The sequence below is a fragment of the Photinus pyralis genome, unplaced genomic scaffold, assembly GCF_008802855.1.
Source record: "Photinus pyralis isolate 1611_PpyrPB1 unplaced genomic scaffold, Ppyr1.3 Ppyr1.4_LG4, whole genome shotgun sequence".
Taxonomy (NCBI): Eukaryota; Metazoa; Arthropoda; class Insecta; order Coleoptera; family Lampyridae; genus Photinus; species Photinus pyralis.
Genome location: NW_022170511.1, coordinates 33,811,837 through 33,833,467, shown reverse-complemented (window position 1 = coordinate 33,833,467; position 21,631 = coordinate 33,811,837). Strand labels below are relative to the sequence as shown.

The following is a 21,631-nucleotide window of genomic DNA, read 5'->3' as shown; positions in this document are numbered from 1 at the left end:
TCTGGAGGTAATTGCGTTATTTTTTAAATCTCAATTAAATCTGGTCTTGCGTTAAGGAGTTCGTTATATCTCCATATTTGAAGATAAACAGGTGTTCGCCGTTATCGAGGACGCATATTTGTTTGATAGTTTTGTACTTTTCTTGCACACAGCCTTACTCCTACCAACTCTGATTGGAGTACAGTATGAAGTTTTCCTAGTGGTTGGGCGATACAGAAGTTCAGTGGTTTGGAGTAAATACCAGTGCCTGTTTCTTCCATTGTTTTAGATCCATGCGTGAAGATGAATATGTCTGGTTGGAAGTCCAATCGCCCCTCTAGGGTACGGCAATCGCCTCGCTCAGAATTCGATAATGACCCATCTCCGTACCTCCTGCTGTTCAACAACACATTTTTCAGACGCAAGGGCTCCAGTGAGGCTGCTCTCTCATATCGATATCTAGTGGAAGCAGATCCACAATAGGGCCTCCGACGGCTGTGGAAATTGTTCGCAACGCGCCTGTGCAATTAAGGCATGCAAGTCTTTGCACGTGGTTAAAAAAAGTGCTATGGTTGTGAAGAGCCTGGAGGCCAGCAGACAATTGCTCCATAACAGAGCATAGGTCTTATCACGCCACATTGGAGGTGTGTGTTTAGAATAGCAGAGGAGTTCGAAGAACCTCTACTGCTTTTTTTTTCTAGTGAAGAGAACTAACTCCGTTTTTGTCAGGTTGATAAACAAGGAGTGTTCCGTTATATAGAGCCGTATTTAGATACATCCGCGCCCTCGGCCAAATTTGTGTTCTTCCCCTACACCTGGGAGTGGGGGGTATTAAATATACCCCCCAACAAACACGCAGGGACCGGGGGTTCTTCCCCGAACATTTTCTAAGACTAAGTTGAAGATCCGAAAGTTTCACTTTTTTTGAACATTGAGAAAAGATTACAAAATATACAGTGTGTCCAAGATAAAAATAAGCATCATGGAGAAATCGGAAACCATAAGAGATACACAGTCCGTAAAATTAGAGTTGCGCATTTTTGGACTCAGTAAAAAGATGTTTTAAAAATGCGGAACTTCCGACCAGTTCCAAAGATATTCGAAAAAATGGTACTCACAAATTTTTACTGCGACGTTTCGTCATTGAGAAACCATTATCCACTTCGTATCTTTGTATGGACCGGAAAAAAAGTAACATACTGTACTGAAGAGCATTGTTGATTACGAATACAATTATGCACGGTATGTTATTTACAAGAACAAATGATTTTGACATTTTGTCAACGCCTACTACACCAAAATGTTAAGAATTTAGTAGCAAGCCTTTTTTCTGACTTAACTAATAAACAATTTTTAACATTTTCCTGTAGTAGGCGTTGACAAAATGTCAAAATAATTCCTTTAAAAGGTGATAAAGAATTATATTGTGCCATGATGGTTTCTCAAAGAGGCCAATTGTACAGCTTTTAAGTTCCTATGAGGAAGTGATATAATTGTTTTTTGATATCTTTTCAAACAGGGCCGGCAAAAAATAAAAACGAATATGGCTAATTTCGGTTTTTTTCGAATATCTTCGGAACTGATTTGAATTTAGAAATTTTTAAAATATCATTTTACAGGCTTGCTGTTTCTTCTATCTTGGACACACTGTATATATCCAGCCTTGTACAACTTTTGCTACACTTTTGTTAGACTTTTACTTAGGCGAGATGCACAGGATGTGGATTCTATAGCACTGCGAAAACTTCCATGCCTCTCTCTGAAGAAATCCAAAGTTGGGGCGGGCACTTGTTTAAAAATAAAATTTATTTAAGATAAATTTACAGTAAGTATCGGGCGATCAAAAATGAGTGACTCTCGAGTCGCCTTTGAAAGTTGAAGTTAAGTACGATTTCCCATGTAAACAAAAATTCCAAAGGTGACTCGACGGTCACTCATTTTTGATCGCAATGTATATGCCAATGTATGGGTTATATTTTCCTAAATTAAGATAACTGCCATTCTTTAATTGCATTGAATCTAATTAACACTTGATTGCCATTAACTTGATCTGTTCTCCATTCCTATGTAAGGACGGGCGAAAACCTCGCCAGATCGGGCAATGCGCGACCTGCCCCCCCCCCCCCCTGAAAGTCTGGATTACGATAGGAGCGTGGACCTTGTCCACGCGTATACTTAGTCCTCAAAGTCGGGCCATTTGTACTACCTCCCTGACAAGGCTCGTCTGGCCCCTCAACTCAAGCCATCCCACACGCGAGATGAACCTTTCGACGCTGAAAGGGGAGGCGGCTCTTAATCGAATAGCCTAGTTCGGCCAGGATTCCCCCAACGTGGTTGGTCTCAGTTGGACTACAGCCGTCCCGCCGTCTGTGTAACTCTGTTCCTTCCATTTTTTTAGATCCATCTCTCAGTCTGCCCTACAACGCAAGGCAGGGCTGATTCTGCACGTAGATCTTCCTGGACAGTATGCGTGTTAGTTAAGCTGCTAGTATCAGGAGAATATAATGTGAGAGGAGGTTGAAGATTAGGATAAATTATTAGTGAGGTTAGATCAGAGTGCTACTTAGGTTAGATCAGAGATCTTGTATCAGGAGAATATAACGCGCGAGGAGATTGAAGATTAGGATAAAATATTAGTGAGGTTATGTTAGAGAATTAGAGTAGGTCAGAAATCTTGTATTAGAAGAATATAATGTGCGAGGAGATTGAAGTTCAGGATAAAATATTAGTGAGGTTAGGTTAGAGTGATAGTTGGTTTAGGTCAGAAATCTTGTATCAGGAGAATATAATGTGCCAGGAGGTGATTGAGGGACCTAACCTAACTAGCATTCTAACCTAACCTCACTAACACAAGTACTTTCACGTACCTTTTAACCACCTCCTCGCACATCATATTCTCCTGATACAAGATTTCTTACCTAACCTCTGATCTAACCTCACTAATAATTTATCCTAACCTTCAACCTCCTCGCACATTATCAGGAGAATATAATGTGCGTATTAGCGCCGTATCCCTTATGTATTTATGGCACAGTCTTTCGAGTGTCTTAAGTAGAAAATGCATCAAACTGATTGGACGATATGCTCTAGGTGGATGTGGAGTAATCTTTGCCAAATTTGAGAATAAAGACCTTCGCCATTGTTTAACTACCTCTATGTATCTGAAAGCGATATAGCCCATAGGTATATATTCTCACAAGGAAGGTAGCAATAACATCCAGTCTGCATTGCAGGAGAGCCGGTATTATGTCGTCCAAAGCTGGTGGTTTATATTGTATGCTGAGAACGATTTCACCGCCCAGGTCATCCTCGCCACATTCACCATCTGACAGGCAACCACCCCTGTTATTCTCCGTGGGAGTGAAGGGGATAGCCTCTGGCCAGTTGGAGTATGGCGTGGTGGTAGCTCCAGGAAAGTGACTGTCTCTTTAGGACCTCGCAGCTGTCCCTGTGAGGTTGTCTTGTATAGGAATCATCCTCTCTTCTGAGCCTAGCTGGGTTATGGTATGCAGGGGCGGACTGGGTACTTACTGGCCAGGTGGAATTGAAGGTTATACACTGCCTTTTTTTGAGCTCCGAAAAAAAAATTGTCTCAGATCGACCCGGAAAAAATTGTTTTTTATAGAATGTGGCCTGTAGAATCCATAATTTCAAACAGTTCCAAGATTGGGCTACTAGTTCAAAAGTTACAGCCCTTTGAATCTTCTTTCGAAATTGGTTTCTAGTCAGGGAATTGCATAGGTTACGGGCCATTAAAGTATTAGTGTAGTAATGAAGGTGGCGGGGGGGGAGCTCTGCGGTGCACCGCAAAAACATTTTTTGCTTCATTTTAAGGTACTCCTTTTTCGGAAATCAATTACAATACAGTTTTTTTTTAAATTGCAGCTGATAATTAAAAGTAACAAAATATACAATCCAAACGAGGCGCGTCGCCTATCATTGTATTTCATCACTTTCATGCTACGACAAAAAATGATAAATTTATTGTAAAACACTTCAATTAAAACAGAATTTTTTAATTTTTTAACAACCTAACATCAACCCCAATTAGAGAAACGTGTTAATAACTTATTAATAGTGCAAGAAACTAAATACAGCACATACTTATAAATTTCCAATGGGCCATTATGACGTACAGGCCAGGTGGCAATCGCCACCCCCACCCCCCCCGGGCCAGTCCGCCCCTGGTGGTATGAATCTTTTGTAACGATTTTATTTAGGCGAGATACAGAGAGGGCTATAGAGCTACAGAAACTCTTCCATGCCTCTCTCTCTCTCTCTCTCTGACGCCTCCGTAATGTCCTTCTTGTATAGTCTTAGGTTTGCCTTATATAGGCCTCCCAGTCGGCTGCACCTTTGCTCTTTCTTGCCTTATTAAACAGTTTCGAGTTCATTGTACCACCAAGATGGTTATAGGGCATCTTGGCAGTCCTCAGAGGACACGTCTCTGTTCAAATGACTCCACAATGGAGTTGTAGTAATAGAGGGTTTTAACTTACAAAATGAGACGTAGTTCCAATTTCTTTTGCATGTCATAGACAGTCATCTGATGGTTAAGAATCTAAGTTTTCGACCTCCCACCCCTTGTGCTTCCCCCGTACCACCCCCAAAACCCCTGAAATATGGTTGGTTTCTTAGTTTTTCAATCATGTCTTTTTAATGGTTCACTTTAGAAAAAAATATTGTTATCAGAAATTGTAGACCATAAAATTCTACAGAACTTTGATATACACTACTTTTTTGTAAAATGTTTATTAAAAAAGATATAGAGCTTGAGAGTTGGTTATATTTTGAAGAATTCTGAAATGTCTATGTAGATGTTTTAAGCAAATTTCATACTTTATAATTAAGAGTTTTATGAGAAAATATCTCGAACTTATCGTGGTATAAACCCTGCACCCTTACCAAAGGGGATGCATAATAATTCAACTTTCAACCCTTGTTAGTGGGGATATTTGAATCCCTGTGAGATTGTAGCACTTTCTAATATACTTTTAAAATTGAAAAATTGTCTCAATTCCGTTCAGTTTCACCCGCCCTCCCCCCGCGGTAGAAATAGATATTTAAATGCTCTTGTGGCGATTGTGAAGTTAGTCAGAGAGTACAACGCTTATTACATACGTGTTCTATTCCTCTTTAAACATCTATTCCTACCGCGGTTGGGGGGGGGGATGAAGGATTTTAAGGATGAATCTGAACTGAAGTGAGATAATTTTTTTGTTTCAAACGAATATTAGAAAGCCCTACAATCTCACAGTGATTCAAATATCCCCACTAGCAAGGGTTGAAAGTTGAATTATTTTGCATCCCCTTTGGTAAGGGTGCAGCGTAGGGGATTTATACCACGATAAGTTCAAGTGTCTCATAAAACTCTTAATTAGAGAATTAAAAAGAGATAAAGTATAATGTTTGGTTAAAACATCTACATAGAAATTTCAGAATTCTTAAAAATATAAGCAACTCTGAAGCTCTACACCGTTTTTAATAAACATTTCACAAAAAAGTAGTGTAGGTATATCGAATTTGTGTAGAATTTTATAATCTACAATTTCTGATAACAATATTTTTTTGTAAAATGAATCTATAAAAAGATATGATTGAAAAACTAAAAAACCAACCAAATTTCTTTGGTTTTAAGGGTGGTACGGGGGAAGCACAGGGGGTGGGAGGTCGAAAACTTGGATTCTTAACCACCAGATATTCTTTCATGACATGCAAAAAAAATTGGGACTACTTCTCGTTTCGCAGGAAATGGTCCATTTTCAGTCTCTATTTCCTGGACTATTGGTAAAGAGATTTACTTTGTCCTGTATGTCGGCAAGATCGTAGAGACGTTCCCTGAAGGGGTGCTCTCTAAGTTTTCTCCAAGGAGGATATTGCGATAAACCTTTGAACGGCTCCCTTGCAGTTAATTTTAAATGCAAGTATTCTAGGATCGCTTCTGGAGTGACTTCTAAGGGTATTCAACAGGGTTTTAGAACTTTTATTAGAATTTGATCTTAAAGATCCCTTAAGGAGCTTTTATGAGTATTTAAGAGTCACTTACAAGAGAGGAATATAGCAACAAGAATACGGGGCCATGGGCCACCGCCGTTCGATATGAGCTCACTTTGACCTTCACTTCTGCGCATGCGCCAAGTTCATGGTTATCCGATTCGGTTCTGTTTATCGAGGGAAACAGGTCGGTTTATTCCGAAACAGGCTGTTCAGTAGAAACAGGTCAGTCACAAATTGGTCTGCTCATTACAATCAGATCTGTTTCTAATCTGATTCTGTTTAACTGACCTGTTTCTACTGAACAGCCTGTTTCGGAATAAACCGACCTGTTTCCCTCGATAAGCAGAACCGAATCGGATAACCATGAACTTGGCGCATGCGCAGAACTCAAGGTCAAAGTGAGCTTATGGGACCGGGAACGCGCATGCGCACATATCACAAGTGATCTAAAAAGCATTATGCAGTGCAGGTCACTCTGTAATTGGGCGCAGGTCTGTTGAGGGCCCAGAACAAGAGAGGGATAATAAATAAAATGGACCTTAGAATTTTGTATGGGAAATAACATGGGTTTTTTACCAAAAGTGGCCTCATATGCCCTGTTACTATACTATATACTACTCAAGAGCATTCCAAACTCTTATGATTTAGAGGCGCCCATATAAAACAATAAGTCTCTCGTGTGAAGGGCCCCTAATGCCGAAAGTGATGCAGCCGCTCCTTCTGCTTGAACTTTATTAATACTAATAATAAATAATTAAAAACAATAAATTAATCAGTTTTAATTTAACAAAATAAGTTGCGAATTAACTAATTCATTAATTACTAGGTACATTATCACTAGTCGCTTCTGAAATTGACAAAGGGAACGTATGATCTAATCCGCTCGACGCACTATCGGTATCTTTACACGGAACATTTTCACCTCGTTTCAAACTGCAACTTGGTTTGCTTAACTCCAAATCGGAAAAGTAATCCAACGAGTGACCGGCTTTAAGCTGAAAAGGATCTCTAAATGAGCGCGGTCTTACGGTATCCGCGAATTGCTTAAGGCCATTACGATGACTTTGCCTTTTGAACTGTTGATAGTGACGATCCATTTCCTCACTTTCCTTCGTTAGCCGTTCCAGAAGTTCTCGAGCTTCCCGCCGTACGTTTGTAGTTCCATCGTCGGACGCGCTCGAACTCGGCGAGCTTTTCTCCTTCGTGTGGGTCGATGGTCGCAATCCGCCGCTGGTGAGAATATTTACGGCGGTTTGGGCACTTTCAAGATCGCGAAGTAATATTGTCGATTTTTCGGTGAGCTCGTCAATACGTCGACCTTGCTCCTCCTTAATATCTTGTAACGCTTTATTTTCAGTTTGTAATTGAGTAATCAGCTCGTTGTCTTTGCCGGCTCCTTGCTCGCTTTCCTTCAAAGTTGTCTGTAGACACTTCTCCCTGACTGCCAACTGCTGCTCTTTCTCTTCGAGTCGGTACTCTCTTTGTTGGACCTCTCTCTCCCTCAAAATTAATTGGTGATAGCGCTCCTGCAACAAATTTTGATGGTGAAGCAGTTTCCCCCGGTACTCTTCGACTTCCAACTGTTTCTGGGTGCTCTCGTACTGACTAAGTTTGGCCCTTAAGCTGGTACACTCTTCCTGTAAGTGCTTCCTTTCACCGTCAACGATCGATACAATCGAGTTTAAAACACTTTTAATTTGCTGCGCATTAACTTGATTCGAATGCAATAATTCCCCTACGGCCCTTGCCCAATCGTCGTAAGTGTTCGAAGACAACAAACACTCAAAATTTGCGTCGACCGACCCGAGCACACGGTTAGGAAATTTGATTAGGTACGCCAGCAGAGGCTGCTCTCCCTCTTCGTAGTAAGCGTGGTAAATCTTCTTTGCTATCTCTGATTCGCGAGCAACTCCCATCGTTTCCAATATATCCCACATGTCTCCCTCCGCAAACTTCCACTCTCTACAGCTCCCTTTATCCGGCGGCGACGAATTGATGGGCATGGGAACTTCGGGTATGGTATTCGTTAACGGAACCTCCGTGCTGAATACCGACAGCGAGTAATGATAATCGTAACGCAACAGAAACTCTCCCACTAGCAAGTTGAAGGCTTGAGTTTTGGGGGAGACCACGCTTTTATTGCTTTGTGTGAATGCAACGTGCCCTATCGACGTATCTTTCAAAGCGCCGATCATTTGCTTCCTTAAGTGCGCACGAAGCTCCGACAGCAAACCACGGTCTTCGAACCATCTGTAGAGACGTTTTTGAAATTCCTCCGCGGACATTTCGCTAGGGACCACGTCTGACATTTGAACAGCCGGTACGATTTTATCAGAAATCATTTCTTCGGAAAGGGGGTGAACTGTTAATTTTGACAATTGTTTCTATTCAACTGTTTAAAGAGGTTAATGTTAATAAGCTTATCTAATTGGGAATGTTTTCGCTAATAATTACTTTCTTATTTGTTATAAACAATCTCGGGTAAAAATTATTTATAAAAAATGTAGTAAATATTAATTCTTACAAAATTTAGGTTAATAGTAACAAATAAACACCTATTTTGTGACCAAGTCCCTGTGGCGCAGAGGATAGCGCGTTGGACTTCTAATCCAAAGGTCGTGGGTTCGATCCCCACCAGGGATGCTAAATTTTTTTATTCTAATTTACTGCCATAGGCCGCGAATTCACAAAGTAAATAGACGTCTTTAGGAAACATACGGGTGCAAAGTAAGAAGAGTGGACCGTAACAAGAAGGTCTATTGCGTGCCGTCCTCGGGCATACAGAAGAGACACTCCAGGACACGCAGTAGGTATATAAGTGTAGGTGGGAAAGGTGTAGATGGACGGTGAGAGTGGAGTTGGCGGAGACAACACTCACCACGCTACACGCGTCGAAGTAATTTCAATTCAAAGCTTAGGGGTCAATGAAGAGCTCCTCAAATAGTTCACCGAGGCCGTACCGTGCTCGTCCTCCACCTTTTTAAACGACACTGTGCTTACGATGGAAACCCAGCTCTCACAGAAATATTTCAACACCTTGCTTCATCTTAAACTTTTACAAAACTTGTATCAGGAGAATATAATGTCCAAGGAGGTGATTGAATTGTAGGTTAAAGTTTTAGTGAGGTTAGATTAGAGTGCTAGTTAGGTTAGGTCAGAAATCTTGTATCAGGAGAATATAACGTGCTAGGAGATTGAAGGTTAGGATAAAATATTAGTGAGGTTAGGTTAAAGTGATAGTTAGGTTAGGTCAAATTAGTTTGTTAAAATTTTAGAAGCCTAAACCAATTTGACCTAACCTAACTATCACTTTAACCTAACCTCACTAATCTCCTCGCACATCATATTCTCCTGATACAAGATTTTTGAGCTAACCTAACCTAACCTCACTAATTTTTTATCCTAACCTTCAATCTCCTCGCACATCATATTCTCCCGATACAAGATTTTTGAGCTAACCTAACTATCACCCTAACCTAACCTCACTAATTTTTTATCCTAACCTTCAATCTCCTCGCACATCATATTCTCCTGATACAAGATTTTTGAGCTAACCTAACTATCACCCTAACCTAACCTCACTAATTTTTTATCCTAACCTAACTAGCACTCTAACCTAACCTCACTAATTATGTTATTCTAACTTTCAATCTCTTTGCACATTATATTCTCCTGATACAAGATTTTTGAGCTAACCTAACTATCACCCTAACCTAACCTCACTAATTTTTTATCCTAACCTTCAATCTCCTCGCACATCATATTCTCCCGATACAAGATTTTTGAGCTAACCTAACTATCACCCTAACCTAACCTCACTAATTTTTTATCCTAACCTTCAATCTCCTCGCACTTCATATTCTCCTGATACAAGATTTTTGAGCTAACCTAACTATCACCCTAACCTAACCTCACTAATTTTTTATCCTAACCTTCAATCTCCTACTATCTTTCAAAAGCAAATTGGTGGTCTGCTCAGAGGGGTCCTAGTGCGACGACTGGAATCCCAAAAATTTTACACTGGAATATGGCCACCGATGCTGGGTTCCTATTGGAAGTTATTTAAAATATGCTTTGGTCTTAAATGGCCCCTTTGTTCGAGTTACCTTGTTCTCTCTGCTGTATATGCTGCCGGAGAGCTTGCTTGGCTGCTTGAGCCGGTTTTACGCCGCGTTTGCTTCATCCAACGGCACCGTTTCCTTGCCGCACCGCCCATCTTGGGGAGCCGGCGACTTTGGCACTGTTAAATCTTATGGTAAACGCTCGCATACAAATCTGAACGTGACTTCTCATCAAACGATTTCAAAATCCTACATTTAATTAGAAATGATAAGAGCAATTTCTTAAGGTGGGTCAACACAACGCAAATATTTATCAATGTGGACCCGCCTTTAGAATTTCAAAAGTTCACGCATGCTCTTTAAAAGGAGTCACATTTTGTTATAGCTGAGAGAAGTGAGCATGTGACATAACCTTACACTTTTTTTTCTATTTTTTACTTGTGGGATTACTTAAAATTAAAACAATGACTTTATATCACTTCGGCAATTGTATTGCATTAATTTATGTTCCTTACTATTTAACTTATAAATACTCGGGTTTGTAAGTATCTCACGTTGGAGAATTAATTGGCTACTTTAAGTTAATTTCAGATCCGAATATGGAGCTTTCTGGAAATGTATTCAAGCAGGCTGTGTTTACATGTTCACTCAGTTAGCCAAGATGCTTATTTTGGCAACTTTTTTCCCCGACAATGAATCTGACCTAGGTGGCGATTTCGTAGGGGTAAATTTAAGTAATATTGCGCTGGCCGAACTTTATTTGTGATCTGTAGGAATTCTTGAAATCAACAGTCGATTTAGCGGATTTGGTAGGATTGTACATGGTACTTGGGAGTATTCCAGGAAAAGGGCATAGTAAGGTGTTAACAGCCGGCGTCGGCTGGGCAACTGCAGAAGTGATACTGTCGCGAGCTCTGCTATTGTGGGTGGGCGCGAGAGGTGCCGAATTCGATTGGAAGTACATACACAAATGTTTGGAGTCTAACATTGCGTTAGTTCAGCACATATCGACGGTCACATTAATATGGTTGTGGACGAGACATGATCTTCCTCTGAATTTTAAACCTGTCGTCACTGCTTTGCTATTATTTTCATCCTTTAAACCTTTTTTGTTAGAGACACTGTTCAAATTTTTGATAACTGGTCCATGGGTGGTAATTTTCGTAAAAGCTTTGGTCACTGTGTCGGTTAGTGTTTTTACATTGATTATTTATGCGGGGCTAGCGCAAAGTATTGGAATTTTCTAATTTAGTCATAATTTGTAAAGACTTGTTTCTTGTAGTTGTTTAAGGTGTACTAAAAGTTTATTAAAAAATATGTACCTACACACATCTTTTCATTTTTTTAGAAGTGCAATAATCTTGAAGCCGAACATATTTGGAGTAGTCGATTTTTGTTGAAAAGTAACTTTTTATTTTGGGCCAGAAAAAAAAAATTGTCTCAGATCGACACGGAAAAAAATTTTTCTTATGTAACGTGTTACAGCCTTTTGAATTTTCTTTCGAAATTGGTTTCTAGTCTATAACTTTTGATTGAGAACTCTGATCGAAAAAGTACGAATTGTTTTGGATTCTACGCACCAAAATTAATAAGAAAAAGTGTTTTCCCGAGAAATTTTGGTGCAATCGATTTTTGGTAAAAAAGGAAGGTTGTACACTACCTTTTTTTTGGTCCGAAAAAAAAAATTGTCTCAGATCAACCCGAAAAGAAAATTTTCTTATAGAACGTGGCCTGTAGAATCCATAATTTCAAACAGTTCCAAGATTGGGCTACTAGTTCAAAAGTTACAGCCCTTTGAATTTTCTTTCGAAATTGTAGTTTAAAGGCCCGGTTTTTGAATAGATAGTTTAAATACAATAAGTACTAGTGCGCCATCTCCTTGGCAATCGATACACTTTCTATCAAATATAGTTTTAGATGTCTAGTTGAGATGTCGCCACGTACGCAACTTCTTTTAAAATTTTATTTGAATTTATGCGATTAATAGCAACGTCGCACTTATTATTCCTTAAATGGCATTTCAAAATGTAGCAATAGCACTTATCTCATTACGGTGTCCTTCATGTACTTAATTGGGGAGATTCAAGCAAATCCTTAATTTGAATATGGGCACTCGATATTTGTGTAGCCTGGTTTGTAGGCAACACATCATGCTCAATTAACAGAAAACATTTATTTTTGCAATTCGTAACTTCTTATGCATAGGAGTTTATTTAAAGCCCTTCGAAGAACAATTTCAATAACAGGTACATTAAACTGAACCGTTTTACAACAACTTTCACACGAAGATCGCACAAACAACACATTTTTTCGTGATTGCAAACTGCGTAACAGTGTTGCCTTATTTCGCTGCCGATTTCACTACCGTTTCTATAACCGTAGTTCTATCAAATAAACTCTAGGCTCAATTCTTTATAGAACAGCTTCGCACCATCGGCAGCTGCTGCAATCATGTCATCGTTCCGATTTTAACTTTGAGAAGTTTGAATTGCATTAGAATGGGTTTTCGGCGAGTTCTCCACGGTGTCCTCCTGTGTTGGTTACAAAGCATTTCCCTTTTCAATTTGTGTTGTCTAAATTCAATGCTAACATTTCTCATCCATCGAGAATTACATGTCTTCGATTGCACGACCCAGAGCGAACAGTATCATATTCCGCAAAGGTCGAGTCTGCCGCTTTCCTGTCACTCCCAGTAGCCAGTTTCCTAATTTAAACCTGTAAGCGAGAAAGGAATGATAACAAAGTTTAATTTTTGACTATAAATTAAACATTCATTTATGCATTTGAGGTTAAAACTTCATATATCTATGGAAGTGTCTATGGTTTTTAATACGAGCGCTCTGACATCTAACGTTAGTTTCATAAAGTACATTATACAATTATTGTGGCGACATCTTTGAGGTGTAAGTTGCAACTAAAATAATGGTGGTAATAAAGTGTGCTGCATTTAGCGATAAAATGTTAGTCCCCAATAATAAAGACAGATGTCAGCACAATTTATTTTGCTTTGATTATTTAAATATTAACCAAAAACTCATGGAAGGCTATAAACATTTTGGGATTTGTGTCTTTCGCTGTCAAAAGAGTAAACCACGAAACTCGAAAATTAACTTTTGACTGTGAAGTCTGATCGAAAAAGTACGAATTGTTTTGGATTCTACGCACCAAAATTAATAAAAAAAAGTGTTTTCCTGAGAAATTTTGGTGCAGTCGATTTTTGGTAAAAAAGGAAGGTTGTACACTGCCTTTTTTTTTGCACGAAAAAAAAATTGTCTCAGATCGACCCGGAAAAGAAATTTTCTTATAGAACGTGGCCTGTAGAATCCATAATTTCAAACAGTTCCAAGATTGGGCTACTAGTTCAAAAGTTACAGCCCTTTGAATTTTCTTTCGAAATTGGTTTCTAAGTCTATAACTTTTGATTGAGAAGTCTGATCGAAAAAGTACGAATTGTTTTGGATTCTACGCACCAAAATTAATAAGAAAAAGTATTTTCCCGAGAAATTTTGGTGTAGTCGATTTTTGGTAAAAAAGGAAGGTTATACACTGCCTTTTTTTGAGCCCCGAAAAAAAAATTGTCTCAGATCAACCCGGAAAAAAATTTTCTTATAGAATGTGGCCTGTAGAATTCATAATTTCAAACAGTTCCAAGATTGGGCTACTAGTTCAAAAGTTACAGCCCTTTGAATTTTCTTTCGAAATTGGTCTATAACTTTTGATTGAGAAGTCTGAATTAAATGGCCGTTCAAAATGTACGGAGTCTTGCAAGATCTGTAGAGCAATTGTAGTTTAAAGGCCCGGTTTTTGAATAGATAGTTTAAATACAATAAGTACTAGTGCGCCATCTCCTTGGCAATCGATACACTTTCTATCAAATATAGTTTTAGATGTCTAGTTGAGATGTCGCCACGTACGCAACTTCTTTTAAAATTTTATTTGAATTTATGCGATTAATAGCAACGTCGCACTTATTATTCCTTAAATGGCATTTCAAAATGTAGCAATAGCACTTATCTCATTACGGTGTCCTTCATGTACTTAATTGGGGAGATTCAAGCAAATCCTTAATTTGAATATGGGCACTCGATATTTGTGTAGCCTGGTTTGTAGGCAACACATCATGCTCAATTAACAGAAAACATTTATTTTTGCAATTCGTAACTTCTTATGCATAGGAGTTTATTTAAAGCCCTTCGAAGAACAATTTCAATAACAGGTACATTAAACTGAACCGTTTTACAACAACTTTCACATGAAGATCGCACAAACAACACATTTTTTCGTGATTGCAAACTGCGTAACAGTTTTGCCTTATTTCGCAGCCAATTTCACTACCGTTTTTATAACCGTAGTTAAATCAAATAAACTCTAGGCCCAATTCTTGAAAGAATAGCTTCGCACCATCGGCAGCTGCTGCAATCATGTAATCGTTCCGATTTTAACCTTGAGAAGTTTGAATTGCATTAGAATGGGTTGTCTGCGAGTTCTCCATGGTGTCCTCCTGTTTTGGTTTCAAAGCATTTCGCTTTTCAATTTGTGTTGTCTGAATTCAATGCTAACGTTTCTCATCCATCGAGAACTACAAGTCTTCGATTGCACGACCCAGAGCGAACAGTATCATATTCCGCAAAGCTCGAGTCTGCCGCTTTCCTGTCACTCCCAGTACCCAGTTCCCTAATTTAAATCTGTAATCGAGAAAGGAATGATAACAAAGTTTAATTTTTGACAACAAGCATTCATTTATGAATTTGAGGTTAAAACTTCATATATCTATGGAAGTGTCTATGGTTTTTAATACGAGCGCTCTGACATCTAACGTTAGTTTCATAAAGTACATTATACTATTATTGTGGCGACATCTTTGGGGTGTAAGTTGCAACTAAAATAATGGTGGTAATAAAGTGTCCTGCATTTAGCGATAAAATGTTAGTCCCCAATAATAAAGACAGACGTCAGCACAATTTATTTTGCTTTGATTATTTAAATATTAACCAAAAACTCAGGCAAGGCTATAAACATTTTGGGATTTGATTTGTGTCTTTCGCTGTCAAAGGAGTAAACCACGAAACTCGAAAATTAACTTTTGACTGTGAAGTCTGATCGAAAAAGTACGAATTGTTTTGGATTCTACGCACCACAATTAATAAAAAAAAGTGTTTTCCTGAGAAATTTTGGTGCAGTCGATTTTTGGAAAAAAGGAAGGTTACACACTGCCTTTTTTTGCCCCGAAAAAAACATTGTCTCAGATCGACCCGGAAAAAAAATGGCCTGTAGAATCCATAATTTCAAACAGTTCAAAAGTTACAGTCCTTTGAATTTTCTTTCGAAATTGGTCTATAACTTTTGATTGGGAAGTCTGATCGAAAAAGTACGAATTGTTTTAGATTCTACGCACCAAAATTAATAAGAAAAGGTGTCATCCCGAGAAATTTTGGTGCAGTCGATTTTTGTTAAAGAAGGAAGGTTATACACTGCCTTTTTTCGGGCCTCAAAAAAAATTGCCGCAGATCGACCCGGAATAAAAATTTTCTTATAGAACGTGGCCTGTAAAATCCATAATTTCAAACAGTTCCAAGATTGGGCTACTAGTTCAAAAGTTACAGCCCTTTGAATTTTCTTTCGAAATTGGTTTCTAGTCCCATAACTTTTGATTGAGAAGTCTGAACGAAAAAGTACGAATTGTACTGCCTTTTTTTTTGCCCGAAAAAAAAATTGTTTCAGATCGACTCGGAAAAAAAATTTTCTTATAGAACGTGGCCTCTAGAATCCATAATTTCAAACAGTTTGAAAATTGACCTATATACTTTTGGGACAAACCATGTATACTTACCTAAGGACAATTACTTATTCAGTGCCAGTACCTTAAATTCAAACTATGAATGTGTTTCCGAAGTAAATAGTGCGTTGAATGGATCCATTTAATGCTAATCTTGCATATAGTAGCTAAATACTGTCATAAATATTATTAGGTAAACTATTATTACAATTTACAGTAATTTCAAATGAACGAAAAAAAATTAAATAAGTACAAGTTTATAATATACATAAAGAAATCCATATGCCATACAAATGGTTAAAGGTCAAAGGAATACCATTTACTAAAAATATTAGTCGCATAGTCATAGGTAGGTACCATCAGAGATTCACGCCTTGTCGTATCCATTCATGTAATTTTTTGTTTCCCAATTCAAACACAAGTGACTTTTCATTATAGGAGTGAGTGGAGGTATCAGTGCACGGGGAATCAAGAAGGTGGAGAGATTAAATAAGTCCACGAACACCTTGTAGCGATCGCTTAATGTTGAACGCAAGTACTGGTAACCAGACGATCCACCTGTTCCTAACTGAGAAGACCCAATCATTCGCTGCACCATGAGCACGTGATTATCTGGAAAGTTTGTGTTATCTCAAAGAATTACAAAAGCTAGAACGTACATCTCCATTTTGTTATCAAACTGTCAATGTCCATGAGCAAAGTTAGTATTTGATGGGGTTGACTGAAGCGCGGTTCGTCTCGGTAAAACGTGATCATAATTGCACCCTGTAGGGCTCTGTGGGTAAACCTTCTTTCGCCACGCGCTACCAGGGCATCGTGGACCTTTACATCAAATATGGACTCAAACACCTCTCTCTGCTGCTCCCAACTGGCCAATCGAAATCTACGGGCACTTTCTGTGGTTTCATTCTAGAAAACCGGGTGTTAGAATGCAAACGGTGGTAGACAAAACCCACCAAGGCCGACTGTTTTTGCTCGTCCAACAATTTCTCCACGGATTTTTGAAATTTACCCCAAAAGTTAAATCCGTCAGCGTCGAGACCCGGCGTCCTCTCCAACCACCTTTGCACAATAAACGATAGAGATGGCTCGGCCTCCGATTTTTCGATTAACTTCATCGCTTCCTAAAATTCAAACACCTAATTGAGGGTAGGAAGTTGCAGCCACGTAGATCTCACCTGGTCGGCTCCGAAAACGTGAGAGTAGTTCTGGTTATACTTCACACGATGCTCGTGCTGAACTCCTAACTTGTTTTCGATGAGACGAAATTGTAAACTCTGGAAACCTGAAGCTGGACGAAGGTATCCGCGAAATTCCATGAAGTCTAAAGGCGTCATTGTTTCTAATATCATTACTTGGTCAACCAGTACCTTTAATTATAATATTTTTAAGTAAATGGGATGCAACAAAATAAATCTTCAAGGGGAAACATTTGCCGGAATGTCCGGTTAGTAAGAGGAAATTGCAATTTTGTATCGTGAACAACAAATTTTGTACCGCATCTTCAAACCCGCGGAGTTTAGAAGACGTTAAAGAATTTGGTAGTTCCATAGAAATCTTCTTGTGATATTTATGGAATTTTTTCCATTCTATTAGAATCTTCTGTGACGACGCGCCGCATGCACATCCGGCAGCAGACTAAAACGCGCTGCACTCCCATTGGTCAAAACATTTGACGATATCCGATTGGTTAACAAACGCAGATCCTGACTTTTCTCGAACTGCTTGGAATTCTTACAGCTACGTTGATAATGACCTAAGTCGCCACATTTGTAACATTTTGCGACAAACTTCTTTGACTTTTGTTGACACTCCCACCGCCTTTACCGTGACCATTCGCCTGCTTGCACTGTGTCCATTTGCAAATTGGAATTTCCATCTCCAATTTATCTATCAAAACTCGCGAAACTATACCTACTTTATTTAAATTAGCGCTCCTGGAGAATTACTGTAAAGCTAAAAAGTCTCCGATAAATTTGCTAGGAGAGTTTATCAAAGATTTCCACATAGGTAACGAGATGATAATAAAATCGCATTAAACGATACTTATTCTATTTAACGAGAGAGTATCTAATTTCGGGGCAGTTTTATTTTTAATTTGCTTAACTCGAGATAACTGGTTGTAATACGATCGAATTTCCCAAGAGTGAAGGAATCGATATTGGGAAAAGGCGCATTCCTACGGTTTCGATTTCAGATTCGCACGAATGAACGCCGGTTACGATTTTGCTCAGTGTATAAAATCGAAAAATGTACTTACTTTCAAAATGAGCACTATTCGGTTTAATCTTTTCAATATTTCGAGAGTCTGCGATTCCTCCAGTTCCGTACTGAAAAGCCCCCGTATCGAGTCGAGTTCAAAAATGATTTGCTTGAACCATAGTTCGTACGCTGAAATTTGTTCCTCCTCAGCTAGGAAAATTTAAAAAAAAAAGGGGGAGACTCACCCTGATGCGTTACAATGAACAAATGCTCATCGTGCACGGGTTTGTTCTCTTCCACGCTGACCATCCGCTGGGCTTTTATTATTTTCTCCAACATTAAATATTCACTGTACAACATTCCCGATTCTTCGCCTAGATGTTCACCATCTTGCGCATCCCTGCAAAAGCATGTGCAAAATTTACCTAGAGCAAAAATTCGCACTTACGTATATTTGACCGGACAGCTCATATTTCCACGCGTTTGTCTTACGGCTTCACTATCTAATTCACAACTGAGTTCTTGAAAGAAAGTGATCGCGTTAAAAATATTGACGGAATCCGTCCATATATTAATAGCGAGCAGCGTTTTAATTAACGATAGGAGAAGGTTTAATTAAAATATAACGAAATGATAACGCAACGTTTAACTTTGCGCCATCCTTTTCTTTATAAATAAATTTGGGCTGCGATTAACAATTTACGCATTAGGTAATCTATCAAATCTCAGTCACAATCTGCAGATTTATTAAAGGTTAACAAAGTCAATGTCAAATAAAAATGGCAAGGGTAAGGGCCTATGCCGCAATTGACGAATAAATTCGCGCTGTTCTCTGAAAATATTTGCAAAATCTACTGCGAAAAATTGATCCTGCGTCATTAAGATTACCCAATATTTAAATTTTTCATACCGTTATCTCAAAATATGGAGATAATTCATATTTGAGGCTATAGCGCTACTAAACAACACGCGGTGACGCTGGGAACTTTTTTTTTCTTGCGAAGATTTACGTAGGTACATTATGAAAAAATTTGCTGTCCCTAGCACAGATACCACCCGAACACCTGCTCATAAACGATTCGGCCCTTTTATGTTTATGAAATACGTGTACCAAATTTGGTTCCAATCGGTTTAGCCGTTTAGCCGGAAATGCTAGTACAGACAGACAGACAGACAGACAGACAGACAGACAAATAGACAGGCAGATCGACAAATCGACAGACAGACAGATCGATCGGGTGGAAAAACCAGGCCTCAATTGAATTAATTTAATTATTTATGAAATTGAGCTTCGATTATGTTTTCTAGTAGATTTAAAATTCTCTGAAAGTCTGAATCGAATCAATTTAGGGGCGTGGTAAAGCGTTTATATACCAGACTCGAGTTTTAATGCAACCCCAGAGGCAGAGATTTAAAATGCGCGATTTTTCTCGTGGTATCCTCGGTAGGCCTAAAATGCGCTTAAACTTAATATCTGTGTACTACATATCTTAAGCTATAAAGTAGGCGACACTAGCGCCGCCTAGTAATGACTTTTTGTCATCCAGTAGTTTGTAAGGATACAAGTGGCAAAAACTTTTCAGCTCTCTTTCAAAACAAAATTGGTGGTAGGTACCTACAGATTCAAAAGGCGACGGGACGACACCTGTGCGGACCTCGGGCACACAGACACTCCAGGACACGCAGTATTTGAGTGTGAGAGGTGGGAACGGCGTAGATGGACGCTGAGAATGGAGTTGGCGCACAGACAGACACACGCCACGAAGTAATTTCAAAGCAAGGGGTCAATGGGAGGCTCCTCAAATGGTTCACCGAGGCCGTACCGTGCTCGTCCATCGCCTTTTTAAAGGACACCCAGCTCTCACAGAAATATTGCAACGTCTTACTTCGTCTTAAACTTTTACAAAACTTGTATCGAGCGCTCTTTCCGCTCTTGAGCGTTTTTTCCATCCACGAGCACTTTTTCCGAGCGCTCGCGATAAACCGCTCGAGCACTTTTAGGAGTGCTCGGAACTCACAAGTGGTTTCGCTTTGCAAAACAACTCGATGCTCGCGAGCATTTTTGAGCATATTAGAGCGCTCGTCACTCAAGCGGTTTTTTAGAACGCTCGACCCAGCTCTAAAAACTACTGGGTGAAAAATCTTGTATCAGGGAAATATAATGTATGAAGAGGTGATTGAAATGTAGTTTAAAGTTTTAGTGAGGTTAGGTTAGAATGATAGTGTAAGAAATCTTGTATCAGGAGAATATAACGTGCGAGGAGATAGCAGGTTAGGATAAAATTTTAGTGAGGTTAGGTTAAAGTTATAGTTAGGTTAGGTCAAAATTTTAGACGCCTAAACCAATTTGATCTAACCTAACTATCACTCTAACCTAACCTTACTAATATTTTATCCTCACCTTCAATCTCCTCGCACATTATATTCTCCTGATACAAGATTTCTGACCTAACCTAACTGTCACTCTAACCTAACCTCACTAATATTTTATTCTAACCTTCAACCTCCTCGCACATTATATTCTCCTGATACAAGATTTCTGACCTAACCTAACTGTCACTCTAACCTAACCTCACTAATATTTTATTCTAACCTTCAATCTCCTCGCACATTATATTCTCCTGATACAAGATTTCTGACCTAACCTAACCTAACTAACCTAACCTCACTAATATTTTATTCTAACCTTCAATCTCCTCGCACATTATATTCTCCTGATACAAGATTTCTGACCTAACCTAACTGTCACTCTAACCTAACCTCACTAATATTTTATTCTAACCTTCAACCTCCTCGCACATTATATTCTCCTGATACAAGATTTCTGACCTAACCTAACTGTCACTCTAACCTAACTTCACTAATATTTTATTCTAACCCTCAACCTCCTCGCACATTATATTCTCCTGATACAAGATTTCTGACCTAACCTAACTGTCACTCTAACCTAACCTCACTAATATTTTATTCTAACCTTCAATCTCCTCGCACATTATATTCTCCTGATACAAGATTTCTGACCTAACCTAACTACACTCTAAGCTAACCTCACTAATATTTTATTCTAACATTCAATCTCCTCGCACATTATATTCTCCTGATACAAGATTTCTGACCTAACCTAACTGTCACTCTAAGCTAACCTCACTAATATTTTATTCTAACCTTCAATCTCCTCGCACATTATATTCTCCTGATACAAGATTTCTGACCTAACCTAACTGTCACTCTAACCTAACTTCACTAATATTTTATTCAACCTTCAACCTCCTCGCACATTATATTCTCCTGATACAAGATTTCTGACCTAACCTAACTGTCACTCTAACCTAACCTCACTAATATTTTATTCTAACCTACAATCTCCTCGCACATTATATTCTCCTGATACAAGATTTCTGACCTAACCTAACTGTCACTCTAACCTAACTTCACCAATATTTTATTCTAACCTTCAATCTCCTCGCACATTATATTCTCCTGATACAAGATTTCTGACCTAACCTAACTGTCACTCTAACCTAACCTCCCTAATATTTTATTCTAACCTTCAATCTCCTCGCACATTATATTCTCCTGATACAAGATTTCTGACCTAACCTAACTGTCACTCTAA

General features: G+C 38.8%; 3 protein-coding genes and 1 non-coding gene across 4 annotated transcripts; 2 read left to right on the top strand and 2 right to left on the bottom strand.

The window, feature by feature from the left end:
* Positions 1 to 6,739: 6,739 nt before the first annotated feature.
* LOC116168245 (oral-facial-digital syndrome 1 protein) lies at positions 6,740 to 8,576 on the bottom strand. The gene has a single exon (XM_031483951.1). The coding sequence runs from the start codon at positions 8,316 to 8,318 to the stop codon at positions 6,792 to 6,794; it is 1,527 nt and encodes a 508-aa protein (XP_031339811.1). The 5' UTR covers positions 8,319 to 8,576; the 3' UTR covers positions 6,740 to 6,791.
* On the top strand, positions 8,547 to 8,619 carry Trnar-ucu. The gene has a single exon. It is a non-coding gene; the product is annotated as a tRNA-Arg (tRNA).
* Positions 8,620 to 10,426: 1,807 nt separating this feature from the next.
* LOC116168247 (transmembrane protein 147) lies at positions 10,427 to 11,364 on the top strand. Its single transcript, XM_031483954.1, has 3 exons — positions 10,427 to 10,578; positions 10,629 to 10,761; positions 10,811 to 11,364. The coding sequence occupies exons 1-3, from the start codon at positions 10,502 to 10,504 to the stop codon at positions 11,282 to 11,284; spliced, it is 684 nt and encodes a 227-aa protein (XP_031339814.1). The 5' UTR covers positions 10,427 to 10,501; the 3' UTR covers positions 11,285 to 11,364.
* Positions 11,365 to 16,054: 4,690 nt separating this feature from the next.
* On the bottom strand, positions 16,055 to 18,840 carry LOC116168246 (tryptophan 2,3-dioxygenase). Its single transcript, XM_031483952.1, has 7 exons — positions 18,464 to 18,840; positions 18,261 to 18,415; positions 18,074 to 18,204; positions 16,992 to 17,183; positions 16,770 to 16,937; positions 16,473 to 16,722; positions 16,055 to 16,425 (listed from the first exon to the last, which is right to left on the bottom strand). The coding sequence occupies exons 1-7, from the start codon at positions 18,484 to 18,486 to the stop codon at positions 16,181 to 16,183; spliced, it is 1,164 nt and encodes a 387-aa protein (XP_031339812.1). The 5' UTR covers positions 18,487 to 18,840; the 3' UTR covers positions 16,055 to 16,180.
* Positions 18,841 to 21,631: the final 2,791 nt, after the last annotated feature.